Consider the following 18,860-nt stretch of genomic DNA (forward strand, 5'->3'; position numbering starts at 1 on the left):
TATGCTAGATGGATGTGAACAGAAGCATGTACAGTAAATAACAAGGTGGTCCCCAGGTTAACTAAATATAAATCCACTGTGTGTGTTGCATAGGCCACAAGAGTACAATTACTCTGTGTGATAAGCTGTTTACACCCCATCCAGAGGACTGTAGAGACAGGATTCACCTGCTCCCACTAGCTAAAGAAGGGTCACAGCTGCCAATCCTGATAGCAGGAGTTTGCAATGAGCCTAGCTGGATCAGCTGCAGAGAATCAATTCCCCAGCCCCTCCAGCAGACTATAAAAGGGTTCTGCTGGGGGGAATTTGAAGCTGGTGCTGATAACTGGAAGAATGGTTCTTTAGTTAGAAGGCTGGAATTGAGAGAAGAATTGAATTGGGAGGGGGAGGAGGAGGTCCTTTGGAGCTTGGCTGACATGAGCCACAGTTTTGACCTTTGCTTTAGGATTGGTTGAGGGAAACCCTGTAGTAAGCAAAGGGTCTAATAATTTAGCAGAAATCTTTTAAGTATTCAGAATATTCCTTGGCAGTGTCAAGTTCACTACTTTTCTTCCTTGTTCTCTTAGATTATAATGTCCTTTCTACAGCACCATCCATATGAGGCTCTCAAAATGCAAACATTAGTGAAAATAGCCTCACAACACCACTGTGAGATAGATAAATGCTATTTGCCCCCATTTTACAAATGGGGAAACCGAGGCACAGAAAGGTGACATGACTTACCCGAGTTTAACCAGGAAGTCTCTGGAAACCAGGTCTCCCTACCAAAGTCCTAAACACAAGACTGTCTTTCTTCCCTTTTTAGTAGCTGTTCTGAGGTTTACTATTATTTGTTGGTAACAGATTGCCACTTTTATTTTAAACTTGAACTTTCCATCAGTGCAAATATTCTCATACACTTTTGTCATGGTACACAATGAGCTACATTAATTCCTGGTTTACACTGACCCGCCTCGAAAGCAGTGATTCCCTCACCTCTGGGGCCTGCATGCCCAAGAAAGTGAGTGATGCTTAAAAGGGAGGAGACATAGCCAGGTTGGCCATTGAAATGTGATCTCCACTAGCAGGATACCATAGTGGAAATTAAAGCTGGAGGGAGGGAACCCTTGATTAGATCCTCCCGCAAACTAAAGCAGGCTTATGTGAGGCAGGGAAGTGCAAATTGGGTGAACTCAGACTGTGATTTGAGGGCCAGGTCCTCAGCTGGTGTAAAATGATATAGGTCTGTTCAAATCAACAGAGGTGGTGCTGATTTACAGTAGCTGAGGTTATGGCCCTATGACTAGATCCACATTAAGTGTGCTCCTTTGATAGTCTAGAGAAATTGCTACTCTAAACTATCAGTCACACAAGGTAAAACACACAAGAATCTACAACCTCCCTCTTATTAGTTAATCTAGGAATTATAGTGTGAATGTTATGGTTTATTGATTTGTGTCACTCTGCTATGTCTACAAAGCTGAGACTGCCTTCTTCTCCTCCCTCTGTTTCCCCCCACCCCACAAATCACCATAGAAACAGAGAGGTCCAGCCATGATCAAATACAGATAGAATCTGTCCAGAAATGAAACAATCTGGAAGCTATAAATTATTAACTACTTTTTAAAATTAAAAACATATTTTTACTTTGAAATTCAGGGAGTTAAATGATACATACAGCATAATGCTAGGTGTGTATACACACACACACAACACACACCTGCTAATTTGTACTGACTGGGAGGCAAATTTTGTGAAGTAGGAAGGAGGGGTCTGCTCCGACACCCATTGAAGTGAAGGGGAATCTTTCCATTGACTTTAAGGGACACTGGATCAGGCCTTAAGTTAATAAATTCAGGTTTTTTTTAAAAAAAATCATAGGTAACTTTTTGCTCATCTATTTGACAAGTGTAAATTAGTGTTAATTACTTACAGTAATTTATACTACCTAATAAGTATACTGTAGAATATTTTCTAAAAATTATAAGTCTTAGAAATATGAAAATAGTAATTTATGATCTCACAATAGCAACTTTGTTGTGAGATCTTTGCTGAAAAGCAGGATGGAGTATACTAAGGGTTTTGTGAGAGAGTTGTTAGAGAGTTAGAAAGTAGAATTTGGAAGGCTTTCACACATATATTTTTAAATGACCAGCTAAGTTATGATGTGTTTCCAATACTTAATTGAACTTTAACCAACCAATCACATATAGTTTCATTCTCCTTCTCACACAGGCTGGTCAGGAAGTATATATTTTAATGCTTCAGAATCCAATTTTCACAAGAAATCTTTGACTTGCCTAAAGCACAGAAATGTTCGATGAATTGCTCAAGAGACTGAGCCTCTCTAGTTGAGAGGTTTATGTGCCACAGAATGTCTTAGAAATTCCAACCAAAGAAGTAGATCATTTTGGTGAATAGGGAATAGCTTGATCTTATCATTTAAATTTTCCCTTTTTCACAATTCCTATGTGGGTTATATTTTGAAATAGTGTGACCCAAAGCCCAGCATGACTTGTAGAGCCCCAACAAAATGAATGAATATTTTATGTAAAGAATCCGCCTTCAGTCTGAATAGCCTCTCCACAATATTCATGGATTGTGGAGGGTCCTTCTGTCCACAATCCATGATGAAATGCTGCACATTTTAGATATCATTTTGGAAAGAAATAATGCTCTGCCTCACATCCCATGGAATCCCATTACTGTATAGTATTTTCTCTATTGGTGTTGTGTGGGAGTAATTCAGGGCTGAATTTGCTCACATGTGTTGCATAATGTAAACATAGCGAATTGAGACAAGGCGGATCTGCTCTCAGTCACATTGGCTAAAACAGCTGTCATATGTCTGTCTGGCAAAAAATATATATACTTGATTCAAACGAAAGATGGAGAAATAATTTAACTGCCAAATTAGTAGTTCAAATGGAATTCACTTAGCCAAAGCAGGAAGCATTTTAAAACACGTTTACATAAACATTGTAGTTGTTTTCAAAGAATAGTGCTGCGTGTGTGTGTCTTTAATTAATTATATTTAACTGTGCAACATAACCAGAAAGCCAGTTTAACCAGCTCCATGAGATATCCCTGAATGGTATAAAACCAGCACAGCTAGCTTCTATGCCACTCCTCCTACAGCATAACATAGGGTGTGTTAGGGGGAAGCAGTGGCTGTTCCCACCCCCTTTTTTCCAGAGTGCTGATGCAGTATAATGCATGTCAGTTGACATATCAACCTTTTGGGGCCATAGTCAGCAGGTATAGTTTGTAGCTGTACTAAGGCTGCTCAGAACTACATGAGGGATTGGTCAGCATAGAACCAGTCCCAGGATCAGAAAGCCTCAAATGACTTATTTGTGATCTCATCCTTAGCTGCATCCAGGACGCAGCTGAGAATCTGAAGCATAATATCTAAGCCCAGTCTTTATTTTCCATCCTTAATATAGCCTTTAACAAGCCAAACTGTTGATGATAGCATTGTGACCCCTTCCATTACTGTCAGCATGGTTCTAGTCCTGACACACTAAAAAGAGAACAGAAGAGAAAAGTGACCCTCTGGGATAACTGGAGATAGGTTGGAACCCTGGATCCAAATATTACCAGTTCCAAAAGTTGAACCTTCGGACCTAGTTCTAAAAATAACTGAGCAATATATGAAGGATGGGATTTTCAAAAGAACTGTGTTCCCACTTAAGTCGATGGGAGCAGAATAAGGGCAGTGATGGATACTTTTGGATATCCCACCTGAAAAACTTAATATATCCACTAAAGACAAAAGCTTTATGTATTATATTTTAGCTTTTCTCCATTGACAGACTCAAGTTTTATTTCCTTTGCCCCCTTTCTAGAAAATCTATTCTGTATGTTGTGCTTCCCAGTTCCATAATCTCCATTTGTGTTGCTTATTTTTACTAGATGTGGGCAGAAGAAAAAGCTAGTGATTAACAATGGCAAAGGGTCAGTGTCAGACAAGAAGATGGGTGGACTGAATGGAGAAGCCAGCAAATCTCAAGAAATGGTGCACTTGGTAAATAAACAACAGCCAGATAATGGAACAGGACCATGTGATGAATTCCTGACCACAGACGAAACGAAAAATCAACAAGAGGCTAACATGAAGACTGGGATGTAATAGTGTTGGTCCATCTTGTAGATCGAGAGTTGGGGAAATCAAAATCACATGGAACTGGGCCTGGAACTCACAGATGCAATGTGCTACTGACGTCTTTTGAGCATAATTAAGCATACATTTTATTCTTCTTTTTAATATTTTTAAAAATCAGGTCCAAATTTAAAAAATTGACATTGCTTTCTGATATAAGCGCCTGAGACTTGCATAAATTTGGTAGTTCCCATTTCCTACCTGGAAGACACTTATATGTAAGGAGGGATGTTAGTTGAAATCATATTTTCTCCAGTTGCAGCACCTTCACTAAGTGGAAATACAGAAATATCTAGTCACTCCATCTCAAAGGCATTTATGATACTAAATTTACATGGTATGAGCATAAGTGAGGAATAAACATCTAGAGAAAAATAGAGTTAAAGAAAAAAGGGCTTCTGTAGAGTTTGTATTACACCAGAGTCTTTTAAAATCACCTTTCAGCCCTGTGGAGTTTGTCAGGTGCATTCAGGATCTGCTGGTATAGGCAAACTGTGACATTTTAGAATGATTACAACTAGGGGCTACAATGAGAGAACCCCAAAAGGACAAAACTATTTATCTCTATTTTTTAAATGCCCAGGCATATATAATGTCAATAATTTTTATTGGGGCGAGTGGGAAAAGACATGAAAACTTGAGCTGATAAATAATCTTCTATTCTTTATTATCTTAACAATCTGTGCAGTTATCCTTCAGTTTCAAAGCTGTCTGTTGCTGTTCCCCCCCATCAATCATATTTTGAGTATGTTCCCTAGTGAACCTTGTTAGTTAAGTTGACAAATAAATGCAGTGACCACAACTCAAACACATATTTCAAAACTTAGCAGTAGGAAATGATCAAACAAGATGGCAATATTTTGTTTCTTGCAGAATAGGGCTCTATCTTTCCCTGCTCTCAGATGTATCATAAGATGTTGAGCTTAGCACAACCTGTTTTTCCCCATAATTGTTGCATGTTACACTATCTTGCTGATATTTTAACAGTCAAATTAAAATTATGTGATGTTCTCTTTTGGATTCTACTTCATCCATCTTTTTGTTTAAACTCTGCTTATTAAAAATGCCAAGAGAAATATTGTTCACTTGTTGAAACAAGAAGTTGGAAAACTGCATAAAGATCAAAGAAAATGAAAGAAAACTATTCCAACAACATAAAATAGCTGCTGCTGCATTGCCACATGCTTCCCTCCCCTTTGTACATCCCATTTATGTAAAGTATTTGTGTAAACTAAGATGGCAGCCAGTACCGTACACTGAATTGATTGAATATATTATCAGCAAGAAATCGAATTACCAGCAATAGTCTATCCAACTTCACTTTAAGGAAAAATCTAAGTAAAAACAATTCATTATGTAATTATAATCAATGAGGACCCTATGCACCATGGGATGGGAACTGTTAAATGTTTAGTCAGTTAAGCAAAATAGTCCCATTCACTGACCATGGATCCTTAATGAACTGAGAAGAGCCCACTAAAGTCATTTATTTTAATTTCCTTTTTAAAGAAACTTCAGCAGTTAAAATTTCAGCTAGAATTGTCTAATATTGTGCTTTATTCGTACCACTATGCATGAAATTGCTGAGGTTGTGTTTCTCAATGTAGATCTTTAGCAGCTCTCCATAAGTGTTTGTTTAATGACATACTGTAACTTGGTAACATTTCTCAGGCAGATTGCCACGGGTGAAATTCACCCTTGTGCAAGAGGGCCAGCAAAGCATGACTTAATTTGACTGCTTAAGTGGCATATGTGCTGGCCCACTGAACAGGGCTGTTTCATATGTAGAAAGTCACACGTTCGTGGGCTGTATATGATCATACGCTTTGAAATCAATGGAGTTATACCTGTTTACATCATCAGTAAATATGGTCCAATGTCAACATTCTCATCCCGTCATGAACATACATAACTCAATTATGCTGTGGGATATTTGTTTCCTTCAGACATTTTTCATTCCTGAAGTAGTTTTTGACAGTGTTTTCCATCAGCCATTGTAAATCGGAATGGTCTCTTGAAGGATGCATTTAAATGGGCACTGTGCATAAAATTTGATCAAAGCAGAGGGTCAGAACAAGGCCTATTCACCTCTTGAATCCTAGCTGAACATAGGGTCTCTGCAAAGACCTCTTTAAATACAGGCTTTGGCATGTTACACATTCTAATTCTTACTCTAAATAGGAATATACCTATTTAGATATTTAATGGGGAAATCTGCCATCTCCTTCCCAGATTATTCAATTTCAGTATCTAGTATGGCAAGGACATCATGACTTCTTTGGAGGTTTGGTTTTTTATTTTTTTGATAAGGTGGCATGCAATCTCTCCTACAGAAGCAGTGCCATTATTTTATATATGCAAAAGTGATTCATATTAAGATGTCATGTGCCATATGTATAATTAATTTGCATTATAGTTTCAAAACTAGATTGTCATTTCATGCGTATAACAATTGTTTGTACTGAGGTGGGGTTTTTATTGTTTGGGGATTTTTTTTGTTTATTACAGAGCACCCTTGATATATTTGTATATTTATTAACAGATTAATTAGAAAGAAGAAAGAATCCTCTCTAAATTTTAACCAGAAACATGGAAAAAAAGTAAATTGAGCTTCCAAAAATAAATTTGATTCTAAATTAAGGGAAAAGATAAGACTGGCATTATTATTAGCTAGGGTTTTTGTTTGTTTGTTTTGCTTTGTACCAGTGAGCCACAGGTCTATTTACATGGTTGTAAACCGTAGGCTACACCCAGCTGAAACTGCCTGTACTCTTGCATGCTTTACTAACATTGTGTGTGGGGTTTCCAAGCATTCATTCATCTGGGGAAAAAACTCAGCTTGCCAGTTTGAAATGGGTGGTTTGGCTTCTCTAGAAATTGGATGATGAGTCTAATTCTCATCTCACCTAGAGCTGAATCCTGTAAGATGCTGACCTCCCATTGAAGTCAGTGGCCGTTGAGGGGGCTCAGCACTTAATGGAATCAAGCCCTTACATCTGTGTCACACCAGTGAAATTCCACTAACTTAGATCGATTTGGTGTGTGCATGGGCCCGATATTTTTTGCAGGCACCACTTAATTTTCCAGTGAGTCGGGTTTAACTCAGAAAAAGCAAAGTATAGGGCAACCTTGTAAGCAGCATATGGTGTTCAATTACCTCAAACAGTGCTGAAAATAAGAAATATAGCCAATACTTGAATTTACATGGAAAGGTTATCTAAAGCATCGAGTGTATTAAGAGTGAGAGGTGACTATAGTCGCTCTCTTTCTAATCAATGACTTCACCCATGTTTTCTGGATGATTTATAAAGAACGGTTTATTGAAGCAGAGAAGTGAGAAGGGTTACATTATGGTAAAAAGCTTTATGGTAAGGGAGTGTTTTAAATATTTTCCACAAAGTCAGTCGGAATCAGAATTCCAGTCTGATATTTCTATGTTTTTGCTGGCATCTCAGGGATGTTTTGTGTGTGTAATTTGACAGTAACAAGAACCTACCCCTGTATTAAGTAGTTTGGAAGGATTTAGCATGCTGATGGAGACTTCCAAAGAGATCATTACCAGGGCCCTGATTACCACAGAGTAATGGAACTGTGCAGCGACAGAGACTCCCGCCTTGGTTAGGGAAGTGCTTAATTAACCTTTCAATGTCTCCAGGAAAGTAACTATTTCCCTCTCAGAATTAGCTGTGAGACGCAGGAGACTTAGGGCTTGTCTACACTTACCAGGGATCAACACTGTGGCGAACAATGCACTGGGGGTCGATTTAGCGGGTCTAGTGAAGACCCATTAAATCGACCACAGATCGCTCTCCCATCAACTCTGGTACTCCATCAGAACTAGAAGAATAAGGAGAGTCAACACGAGAGTGTCTCCCATCGACATAGTGTACTGTGGACCCCGCGGTATCTAAGCTATGTCGACTTGAGTTCCATTACTAACATAACTCATATGGCATAGTTTAGATCGTCTTTCCCCCATAGTGTAGACAAGGCCTCAAAGAACTTCATTGAGCCAGCAGTTGGGGGGACTATTTGGATTTAGATTGGCTTCTTGGGGGAAGTTATTCAATATTGCAGCCAAAAGCTTTTACTTCATCTTAGTAAGCTTCTCATGGCTCCTACTACTCTAGTTGAAGTTGATTAGACTGAATTAGATTTGATACTTTATATTTAGATAAATATAGACACAGGTGATAGATCTGGATACTGATTAGCTTTCTGATATAGGGAAGAAAATGTTGAAACCCAAAGTTGCCTGTGGTGAAATCATGCCTCCATTGAAGTCAGTGGCAAGACTCCCATTCACTTTAATGGAGTAAGGTGTTTTGGGGAACAGAGCTTAATGTGATTAGGATGGGAGAGAGAATGCTGTAGGCAGCAAGAAGTTTGTGAGATAGTTAAGAGAAGTGGTGCAGTGAGAGTGAAATCTCTGTGTTACTCACTGGGAAAGTCCCTTCACTAGAACTGGTACTTAGCAGCTGACACTTGAACATGTAATTCTAGGCAAAAAAAACCTGAACTGATCTTTCCCAATGAGCTTTCCTCCCACTGTTTGTAAGCTGAATGTGAGATCTCTCCCACTCACAGCTCATCTAGTTCTTACTATGCCAGGTGGCAAGCAGTACATACCCAGTGCACATGTCTGCTGTTAAGAACAACTGCTTTCCCTACTCAAAGTAAAGAAAACCAGAGTGTGAATTTGGCAAAGGTGACTAATGATGCCCTTTAAATATGGTTCAGATTATACTTTTGTCTTCATTATCTCTATTTAAAGCTATTGTTAAAGATGTACTTTCCCAGTGTTTAACACACAGCTTCTGGAACTGTCCATGCCAATACTTTCTGGCACCTATTATTATGTTTTTAAAGTTTACTCAGGCTAAGCAGGTTTGTGGTTGTTGGTTTTTCCCTTTTCATGGAGGAATTATGGAGTTTTACCAGTTAACATGGAATGAAAATCCACTTTTGTATGCATGTACATTGCCCACATTCAAGTCAGCTGTGAATATTGAACATTTCCCAGTATTGCAATTTTTGGAAAGTAGTGATAATAAAAAGTTGCTGTTTATTAAAAGTGTCCTCAATCAGAGGTGGCCTCCTGCCCTTAAGAACTCTGATTGTTTTTCAAGGGGAAAGGCAATTGAAGTCAATGAAAGCTCTACTTTTGTCCTTACAGTCAGCATGTGTTCCATGGTCACCTGGAAAACATCTAAACCATGGTATTTGCCTGTAAGCACTGCTTAAAGCAGTGTTTCTCAAACTGGGGTCGCCGCTAAAGGAGGGAAAACCCCTGGCGGGCCGGGCCGGTTTGTTTACCTGCCCCGTCCGCAGGTCCGGCCGATCGCGGCTCCCACTGGCTGCGGTTCGCTGCTCCAGGCCGATGGGAGCAGCTGGAAGCGGCGCGGGCCTAGGGACTTACTGGCTGCCACTTCCAGCAGCCCCCATTGGCCTGCAGCGGCAAACCGCGGCCAGTGGGAGCCGCGATCGGCCGGACCTGCAGACGGGGCAGGTAAACAAACCAGCCTGGCCCGCCAGGGGCTTTCCCTACACAAGCTGCGACCCCAGTTTGAGAAACACTGGCTTAAAGGGAAGTCACCATTTTTTATTATAACCTTTTCCACTCTTTTCAAATTTTCTGGGGACAAGTGAATCCCTTTTATCTAATTTCGAACCCACTGGAATATGGGGGTTTGAAAGTTTGACTTAAACATCACTGAGTTCTGCTTAGGAAAAAAGGAATAGAGAAGAAAATCCAATGATAAAATTAAAATGAAAATTGATGAGAGATCAGAATGAAAACCAAAGGCAGAGAGACAGACAAAAGGAACAAAGAGGGGAGTGAAAAAATTCTCATAAAAAATAGACGTCGTTTTAATGCCATATATAGGGACCTCATTGTGCCAGACTATATTTTTGGAAAGTTCCTCTATTCCTTATACATAGCAAAGGCTTTCCTCTACCCAGGAAAAAAATGTTTTCAAATAATTGCAGCATCACTGGAAAACAGAATGTATTTTAATTTTCAGGGAAATAAGACTCGTGAATTAAAATTGGTTTTGAGTACCTTGTAAAGCTCAGTACAATTGTTTAAAAAAATCACAAAACTACCCTCCATAATGTTCACTAATCCCTATTTCTAGCTCAACCATAAAAAAATTTTCCAGACAAAAACTTGCTGAAAAGAAATCCAGAAACAATTAGAGTTTTTGCTTATTCCCTCACAAGCTTTGAGAGGAAAATAATGTTTTAGCCATTTTAAGATAGAATTGTGAAGTTAAAAACCATGTATATTTTTGTATGTCATTTAGCAGTTTGTTTCTTTTGGATTGCTCAAAATAAAATTTATTGTTTCTTCAAGTAAAAAGGCCAAATTCTGATCTCATTTACGCCTTGATTCAGGAAGGCATGTAAACATTTTCTTAGCTTTAAGTGAAGAGAGCAGATTCTGAAAAAAATGGTTCACATTGAGCTTAGTTGTGGAAATGGACAGGTGTGTATGAACTGGGGATGGAATGAGGCATCTAATGTTTTCCTTACTCGGTTTACCTATCGCTAACACTGCCGTAGAACTAAGCTCCCCTGCCCTGTGTAGCTTTAAGGGGCTAAGGTAAGATAAGATTACAATACCCAGGCACACTCAGAGTTCATGCTGAAATAATGGACCATGGAATAACACCTTGATAAAATTGATCTATTATCATTTATTCACTCTCTATACACCAGGAATGAGAGCCTGGTTCTAGCTCTGGCCCCTTTATACCAGGTAAAGGGCAAGGGTGTTGTAAAGGGGACCTAAAAGCTCTGGTTCTGTCTGGGAAGAATTTGTTTGGTGCAGAAACTGAGGCAGACAGCCATAAGGCTGCCCTCGGGTGATCCTCTTGTAAGCAGGGCCGGTGCAAGGAAGTTTCGCGCCCTAGGCGAAACTTCCACCTTGCCCCCCCCCCAGCCCTGCAGCAGCTCCCCGCCCCCCCTCCACACTGAGGCGCCCCCCTCCACGGCAGCTCCCCCCCCGCCCTGAGGTGGCCTCCCCCCACGGCAGCTCCCACCCCGGGGAGCCGTGCGGCAGCTCCCCACCCCAGCTCACCTCTGCTCTGCCTCCTCCCCGAGCACACTGCCCTGCTCTAATTCTCCTCCCCTCCCAGGCTTGTGCCGCCAAACAGCTGATTGGCGCCGCAAGCCTGGGAGGCGGGAGAAGTGGAGCAGCGACAGCATGCTCGGGGAGGGGGCATAGCAGAGGTGAGCTGGGGTGGGAAGCCCTGCGGCAGCTCCCCTCCCCCCCGCCCCGAGGCACCCCCACAGCAGTTCCCCACCCCCCCGGCCCGGGGAGCCGTGCGGCAGCTCCCCACCCCAGCTCACCTCTGCTCCGCCTCCTCCCCGACACCGCGCCCCCCGCTCTAATTCTCCTCCCCTCCCAGGCTTGCGGCGCCAATCAGCTGTTAGGCGCCGCAAGCCTGGGAGGCGGGAGAAGTGGAGCGGCGACCGTGCGCTTGGGGAGGGGGTGTAGGAACGCTGTAAAAAAAAATTGGGGGCACCGCTTTTTGGCGCCCCCAAATCTTGGCGCCCTAGGCAACCGCCTAGTTTGCCTTAATGGTAGCACTGGCCCTGCTTGTAAGTACTGGCATAGGGAGCATGGTGGGGTGGGTTTGGGGGCAGGAGAGGTGTATTGGGAGTAGAGATTGCAGGCATGGGAGGATGCCAAAAGTTAGACAGGCCTCCAGGGCTAAATTACATTTGGGGGCTCCTCCAGCCCTCAGAGCAGCTCAGGACCAGGATGGTGCAAAGTTTACTTTAAGCCATCTTAGCTTCACTTCCCCCTGGGTTGTGAATTCTGTGCTGCTCCTCTTAGAAACTCTCTCCAGGACACCAGTTTAGTAGTAGGTTTGAACTTCCTTACCTACCAGAGCACAAGCAAGTTGGGTTAAGGATAGAGCTTCAGCTGAATTTTCTTGCATTTGTTGGTTTAATTCGAGCCATTGGCATTATTTTCTCTCACTTTTTTTTTTTTTTTTTTTTTTTGGCGCTGTTTGTTTTCCGTCACTGGCTTAACCTAGAAAATACTTAGAAGGTTATCAGTGACCGCATTTTCTCTGCAAGCAGAACAGTGAATGCGGGCCTCATGCCTTCTTTCTACCCAGAGCAGCCAGGGCTGAACTGAATACTTTTTACTCCTGTTCAAACCTTAAACCTGGGGCTGTATTTACAGCTTTTGTCCACCTCCCCTCTGGAACAGAAAGCACTTAGCTCAGGGCTGCTGTTTCAGGTTTCTGTCAGTGCCCTCACTGTGGCTCCTGGGTGGAAAGTTTCCACTCCCAGCTTGCAGAATGTTCCCTACTCCCCCAAGTTGACAGTGCTTGCCTTGAGTGGAAACAAGCCTCTACAGCATGCCTTAGCTTCCTTCAGTTCCAAGACACAGTGGTCCCAGCAGACATTTGCTATGATTCCACAAACCCTGGGAGTGGGAGGGAAAATTCTTTTTTGCAAGTGCTCTGGATTAGAACCCTAAATGATGAGAGCCTCACCACAAAACTCTAGAGCAATGGGTTGGTTTGTTTTCCTTTTCAGATCCACAAGAGATTCAATGTTTGAGCTTCAATCATGCAGTGACGCTATTGTGTACAAAACCTGTACTTGTTTGTTGTAGTTTGCAAATGTGGATGGTTTTTTATAATAAAAGATCTGTTCTCAAATTATTAATAAAAATAAAAAGCTACTGTTATTTGACAGAATTGGCTCATCTTATTCACCAGAGAAAAAAGTGAAATTTGCAGCTAGAAGTAAGTTTCTTTTTCTCCTCTTTCCTTTTCTTCTTCTTTCTTTTGCGATTCATTTGCTAATAACACATCTTCCATTAGCTCCAAAAAGTTGTGAATGAATGCTATTTCATTTTTCTAAAAGCCAGTGATATAAACAGCAAAGTAGATCAAAAATCACTTGTTCATAAGAGATTAAATTCACCCTTGTGCAGAGGGGCAATACAAGGCCTTATGTCCTGAAAATAGGGTGTAAATGGGATTTAATAATGATAACACCACCTAGCTCTGATATAGCACTTTTCATTTTTAGATTTCAAAGTGCTTGACAAAGGAGGTAAGTATCATTATCCCCATTTTACAGCTGGGGAAACAGAGGCATAAGGAGGGAAGTGACTTGCCCAAGGTTACCTAGCAGGCCAGTGGCCAAGCCAGGAATTGACTAGGAGTCTCCCAAATCCTAGTCCAGTGCCCTATCCACTAGACTATTGTGCCTCCTTTTGTGGGTCCTTTTGTGGTGGCCCTCTCTAAAGGGGTGAATTTCACCCCATGAGACTATTAATTATTTCTCACTCACAAGGAATATTGTCTTTGAGAAATAATGTAGGATGACAAAGGAGAGAATGAAAGAATTCAAATCACTCACAAAGGCCATGTGAGGCCCAGTCCTGCAGCCCTGACTCATGGGAGTAGGTTCTTACTCAACCAAGTAATTATGGCCATGAGTAAGGATTATAAACCAGATTTTCAAAGATATTTAAAAAGCCTAAAGATGCAGATAGGTGCCTAACCTGCATAGGTCCTTCTGTAAATCACAGCAGGTGCCTAACATCAATGATTTAGGGGCTTAACATGCTAAGATGCTTTTGAATCATCAGATGCCTACCAGTATCTTTAGGCAGCTAAATACTTTTGAAATCTGGCCCTACAAGACTAGGTTTGTGTTCCCTTTGGCGGAATATAGCTGGGGGTGGAGGGGAATATTTTGACCTGAGTAAGCCAGCTGTTAATTTCCCTCTGCTCTAAATCCTGCAGCAATCAACAGAACAACAGTTTTAAATCATTACCGCCATCATTAAACATTATTAAAGGCACTCCATATTCTACCCTCTGTGCGCCTCAGCATCAGCCTCCTCCATTCAGATCACAGTGGGTGTTTTTCCAGAGGATGGAGGGGTGTATGCAGGCAGGAGAGCAGTGCATGTGTGGTCCCTTTTCCAATTCAGACGTAGTAACTGACTTTACCTGCTTTTGAGGTAGTGACCAAAAAGTGAAAGGATAAAAGCTTATATAGCTTACCAAGACCTGGCTACTTTATGCACTTCCTAAACCCAGGAGTGTCAGTAAAAGCACCTTCACAGATACTGTATTGCAATACACAGAGATGTCAGTAGCCAAACAGTGTTATTCCCAGAATAGGTCCATCATACCTGGAAGACTCTAACTAGCCATACCCTCCTATCATCCCAGTGATAAAGTGCCAATTCTGGAAATTGATGGTAAATATGTTACAATGGACACACGATATTTGGGTGTATGAAATAATACCTCATTTATTAAATGCTTTGTGTTCTAGTCTGGGATGCCTAAACTTTTGCAAACATGCTCGCCTGTCTATAGTATCACATGCAAACTCTGTCTCTTGGACTAGAATTAAATCATGAGAGCAAAATCAGTTTCTAGATTTGTTTAATTGTTTTCCTTCGGAGAGCTGTAGGCCTCTCAGACCCTCTTGGAGCTTGAAGAGGGATCTCACAGATGTACCATTTTTAATATCCCTCTTCTCCTTTTCCTTCTAAGCCTCATCAGCAATCTTCCCTTTGATGGAGGAGGGCTGGAGCATTGCTCCTTTCACAGCTTGTCAGTACAGTTTCCTCTGGGCAGAATTCAGTGCTCTACTTTATCTGTCTGTACATGTATGTCATGTGCATTACTGCAATACTTGACTGCCTTACAAAGATCACTACAACCACAAGATGCAGACTTGCACGTAGTCTTGTTTCCTCCCTACTGCTTCTAATGCAGATGAGACATTAATTTCATTCTCTCCACATAATGGCAAAGCCTATTGCTTCTGTAATTCCCTCAACTCCTCGTAGCCCAGAAAACTGGCACCTAAACTCAGATGTCCCACTTCATAACAGAATTACTTCAGCTCCTGAAGTGGGGCCTCGACCCTGATTGGGGCCTTTGGCTGCGGTTATAAATAAATATTAATAATACTACTAGGCCAGTATAAGTGACTACACTTGGATCTATTATAGCTGACTAATTCTGCCTCAGGTCTCACAGTCACATCAGTTTTAATATTTTTCCTGGGGGTGTATTAACTTTGGGTGCACCAGTTTCTTTCAGTATGTTGATTACTTCTCTTCCTGTATACACAGCATCTAGTGCAAAGTGCATGGTAAAAGGATGTACATAAGATCTGGGAATTGCATGACATTCTCATGCTTTTCTGAGAACCTCCTCTTCATTATTATTTTCTTACATGCCCTCAGGGGATTGGGGGAAAAGGGATTAAAAAAACTGCTTTTGCTATTAGTAAATGATCCACAAGGTACCCTTTTTTACTCTACTTCATGGCACCTGTTTCCTTGATAAAGAAGGGCTCACTCCATAAACAATCACAGTCATGTTGGAAAGGAATTCTCCTCTAGGACTGGGGATTTTGGGGGCTGGGTTGGAAAGTGAGAGTTTTCACCTGGAGCACTTAGCTAGGAGTGTCCTCTGTTCATCCTATATTTTTCTTCTATGCATCTAACATAACAAAGCTTTGGAATGTAATCAACATAGATCTTGTTATAGTTCCTTTCATGCTAAAGGATCCCAAAATATGGTTCAAGCTTATCAAAGTGATGTGCCAATACAGAGAAACCGTCTCTGGGTTGGAAGAGCATAAAAGGGGTGTAAAAGTGCACAACACACCAGATTAGGCCAGGAAGTGAAGGAGAATCCTGAGTCCAACTAATTTCAAGAGGCATTTTAATGACTGAGAGTGATCAGGACTTCTGATTTAAGTTTTGTCCAAAAAATCCCCTCTGTCACCATACTGGGGCATTGGATCATGATTGACTCAGAGGGAAGAGTGCCAGCTACTGGACTGCCAACACCACTTTCTGCCATACCCTGGGTTTTCCTTAGCAGTCTCACAAGCAAATGCTTGCCCCTTCCTAGCTTTGTCAGAGCTAATAAGATCACAGCCTGCGGGCTATTAAATCTCACAGATTAAAGGACTGATCATTTCATATGATAGAAATCATATAACTGTAATTATACTAATTGTAATTATTTCCACTTTGACAATAAATATTTTAGCTTCCCCAGCACATTTAATAGCTGCACCACCTGTGACAGTCAGTCATTCCATTGTCATCTTCTAATTATAACTCAGATATTAAACAGATTTCTCTGCAAAGGTACCTCATATTTCAGCGAAACTAACAAGGCAGGATTTAATTTTTAGTAGACAGCGGAAGGAGGTCATGTGTTCAGTGTTATCCTTTCTCTGTAACAGGACTCGCAGGCTTCTCTAGAATTAGAATTTCAGTTAATAACATTGAAAATAGGACATAAAATATGCCACTGGGCTTAAAAACCTCCCCCACCCCCACCAAGACATGTGCGTATCTTGGTATAACTCCACATCCTGCAGTGTGATATTGATAAAATAACACTCATATTTATGTACTACAAATACTGGGAGAATACAGCTATGGATTGATATTTCTGATGCTTAGGCAAATACAGATCCAATCTCTACAGTTCAGAATAGAAAGCCAATCAGATCATTCATTTTTATTCAAATTCATATCCAAGAAATGGTAACTAGTTCAGTATGGGAGTAGCGGCTAGCAGAGGTGACTAGCAATAAAAATCAGTTGAGCACTTAAGTCACATGGCTTTGTTTCTGTGCCCTGCCACAAACATCAAGAAGGCCATAAAATGATTCCTGGCACCAGGTGAACACATTCTCATGAGCACACAATCTTCCACCAATCAATCGTTCATGCAAACAAAATATATCACTTGCACGAATGTTCCCTGAAACAACTCTAAAGCAGGGGTTCTCAAACTGGGGGTTGGGACCCCTCAGGGGGTCGCGAGGTTATTACATGGGGGGTCGTGAGCTGTCAGCCTCCACCCTAAACCCCACTTTTATAATGGTGTTAGATATACAAAAAAGTGTTTTTAATTTATAAGGGGGGGGGTCGTACTCAGAGGTTTGCTATGTGAAAGGGGTCACCAGTACAAAAGTTTGAGAACCGCTAGGGATTCACATAATTTCAAGTTTTCACAGCTCCGGTGACAACTTTGTCTTAGGCCTTTCTATAGCTTCATGGCTGTGGTATACAGACATTCAATTAAAAGAATAAGAATCACATTATTTTTTGCTCAAGGATTTTCAATGCTCCCGAGCCCTCCTAGATTTAGCAAACTGTAACTGAATGGGGCTTTTTGGAGTGGCTGATCTCAGTCCATCACCTACTAAACAGCTGCCCATATCATGAGAATCACCTTCACTATTGGCATTAGCAGCTTCACCCCCACCTCTTTGTTGGCCAAGCACTGGATTAAATGGGCATGGAGAGTGAAGTAACTGTTGAACCATAAAGGCGGTGAATCCAGAGCTGGGTAAGATGCATTAGCAGGGCAGGGAGGAGCTTGCTACTCCCACTGTGCTATATCTGTTCTGTGCATAACTGGAGTACTTCATATTCAGTGTGGCCCCTAAATAATAAGGCAGTTTGGTATTCTTTAGTGGAAAGGAGGAATCCTTTAGGCTGTGGTTTCAACAAATGAATTGGTGTACGATACACACAAATATCAACCATGAGAATTATGAATCAACATTTATTGATGATATATACAGAAAAGGTACAACACTTAGTGAAATATTGTATTCACTGATTATTTCCAGTATATAAAGAATGTCCAGTTTGTTTTATACATGAAAGTTACAGAAATCGGTTCACACAGTAAGAACGCATTTAAAGCAAATGGCTAAAGTATTACTGTAAGGAAGAGAAGTTCTGAATTACTTATATAAAATCTACTTAGTCAACAAGGCATTCCTACTACACTATAAAAGAAAGGAGCCCAGAATTAGTAGAAATTTTATCGTTTGCATTCATTAGTTTTCAAACAAAATGTGCTACAGATACTGTACAATACGTCACTTCAAGTCCCAGATAAACATTTACAATAGAAGGAAAATATCAAGCTTATCTTTTTGTTTTGTTTCTTTCTACATGAAGGATCCTAGCTAGTGAGTGGGTCTCTCTTGAGAGGAAGCATGTAAGGCCTAGAAGTAAGCAGGAAAGACATGGAGTACTGTGGAACATGCAGTTTGAATGGAAACATAATACGTCTCATAAGAAACCACACATCCCCCCACTGGTTGGGCCTGATTCTGAACTCATTCCAGTTTTACCCCGGTTTAACTCCATTGACGCTAATGGAGTTACTTTCATCTGTGAGGAGAATCAGGACCCCTTGTCTCTAGGAACTAATTGGCTTGATGCATCTCTCCCGAGGTGTCTCAGATCTACTGAGCATCAGTTGCACTTCATAACACTTTCAGTTTTCAGTCCAGAAATGAGGATTTTTTCTTATAAGCTCATGGACATGACTCATAGCACAGGTTTTACAATATCCCTGCCGTTATATATATTTGCCATATGTGCATTGCATGGGACGTATAATTTTGCAAATCAAATAAGCATAAATGAACACCAACCAAAGAACATTTTTTGTCCTTTTTTGCACAACTGACATCCACTTGATTTTGTGCTTAATTCTCAATATCTATTAATATCCTTATTTGATAATGGAAACAGCATTAGTCCATCCATGTACTTATGGTTCTATAAATCTTACTCACAGATTGTTTCTACAGAGGAAATGAAATGAAGGTTCATGCTTTGCATTCCAGGGCACATAATAAAGTAAGCAGTCAAGTGTGTGCT

The 18,860-nt window shown here is 40.9% G+C and overlaps 1 protein-coding gene across 1 annotated transcript in view; it reads left to right on the plus strand.

Annotated features, from left to right (window-relative positions):
• Positions 1–5,152, plus strand: part of CD44 (CD44 molecule (Indian blood group)) — an 88,188-nt gene extending 83,036 nt beyond the window's left edge. Inside the window, exon 12 of the mRNA XM_026651192.1 lies at positions 3,895–5,152. Coding sequence (XP_026506977.1) covers positions 3,895–4,111 — 217 coding nt within the window. The 3' untranslated portion in view covers positions 4,112–5,152. The remainder of the gene's footprint in view (positions 1–3,894) is intronic.
• The last annotated feature ends 13,708 nt before the right edge of the window (positions 5,153–18,860 follow it).

Source organism: Terrapene carolina, unplaced genomic scaffold (genome assembly GCF_002925995.2).
Source record: "Terrapene carolina triunguis isolate 2854851 unplaced genomic scaffold, T_m_triunguis-2.0 Scaffold96, whole genome shotgun sequence".
Taxonomy (NCBI): Eukaryota; Metazoa; Chordata; order Testudines; family Emydidae; genus Terrapene; species Terrapene triunguis.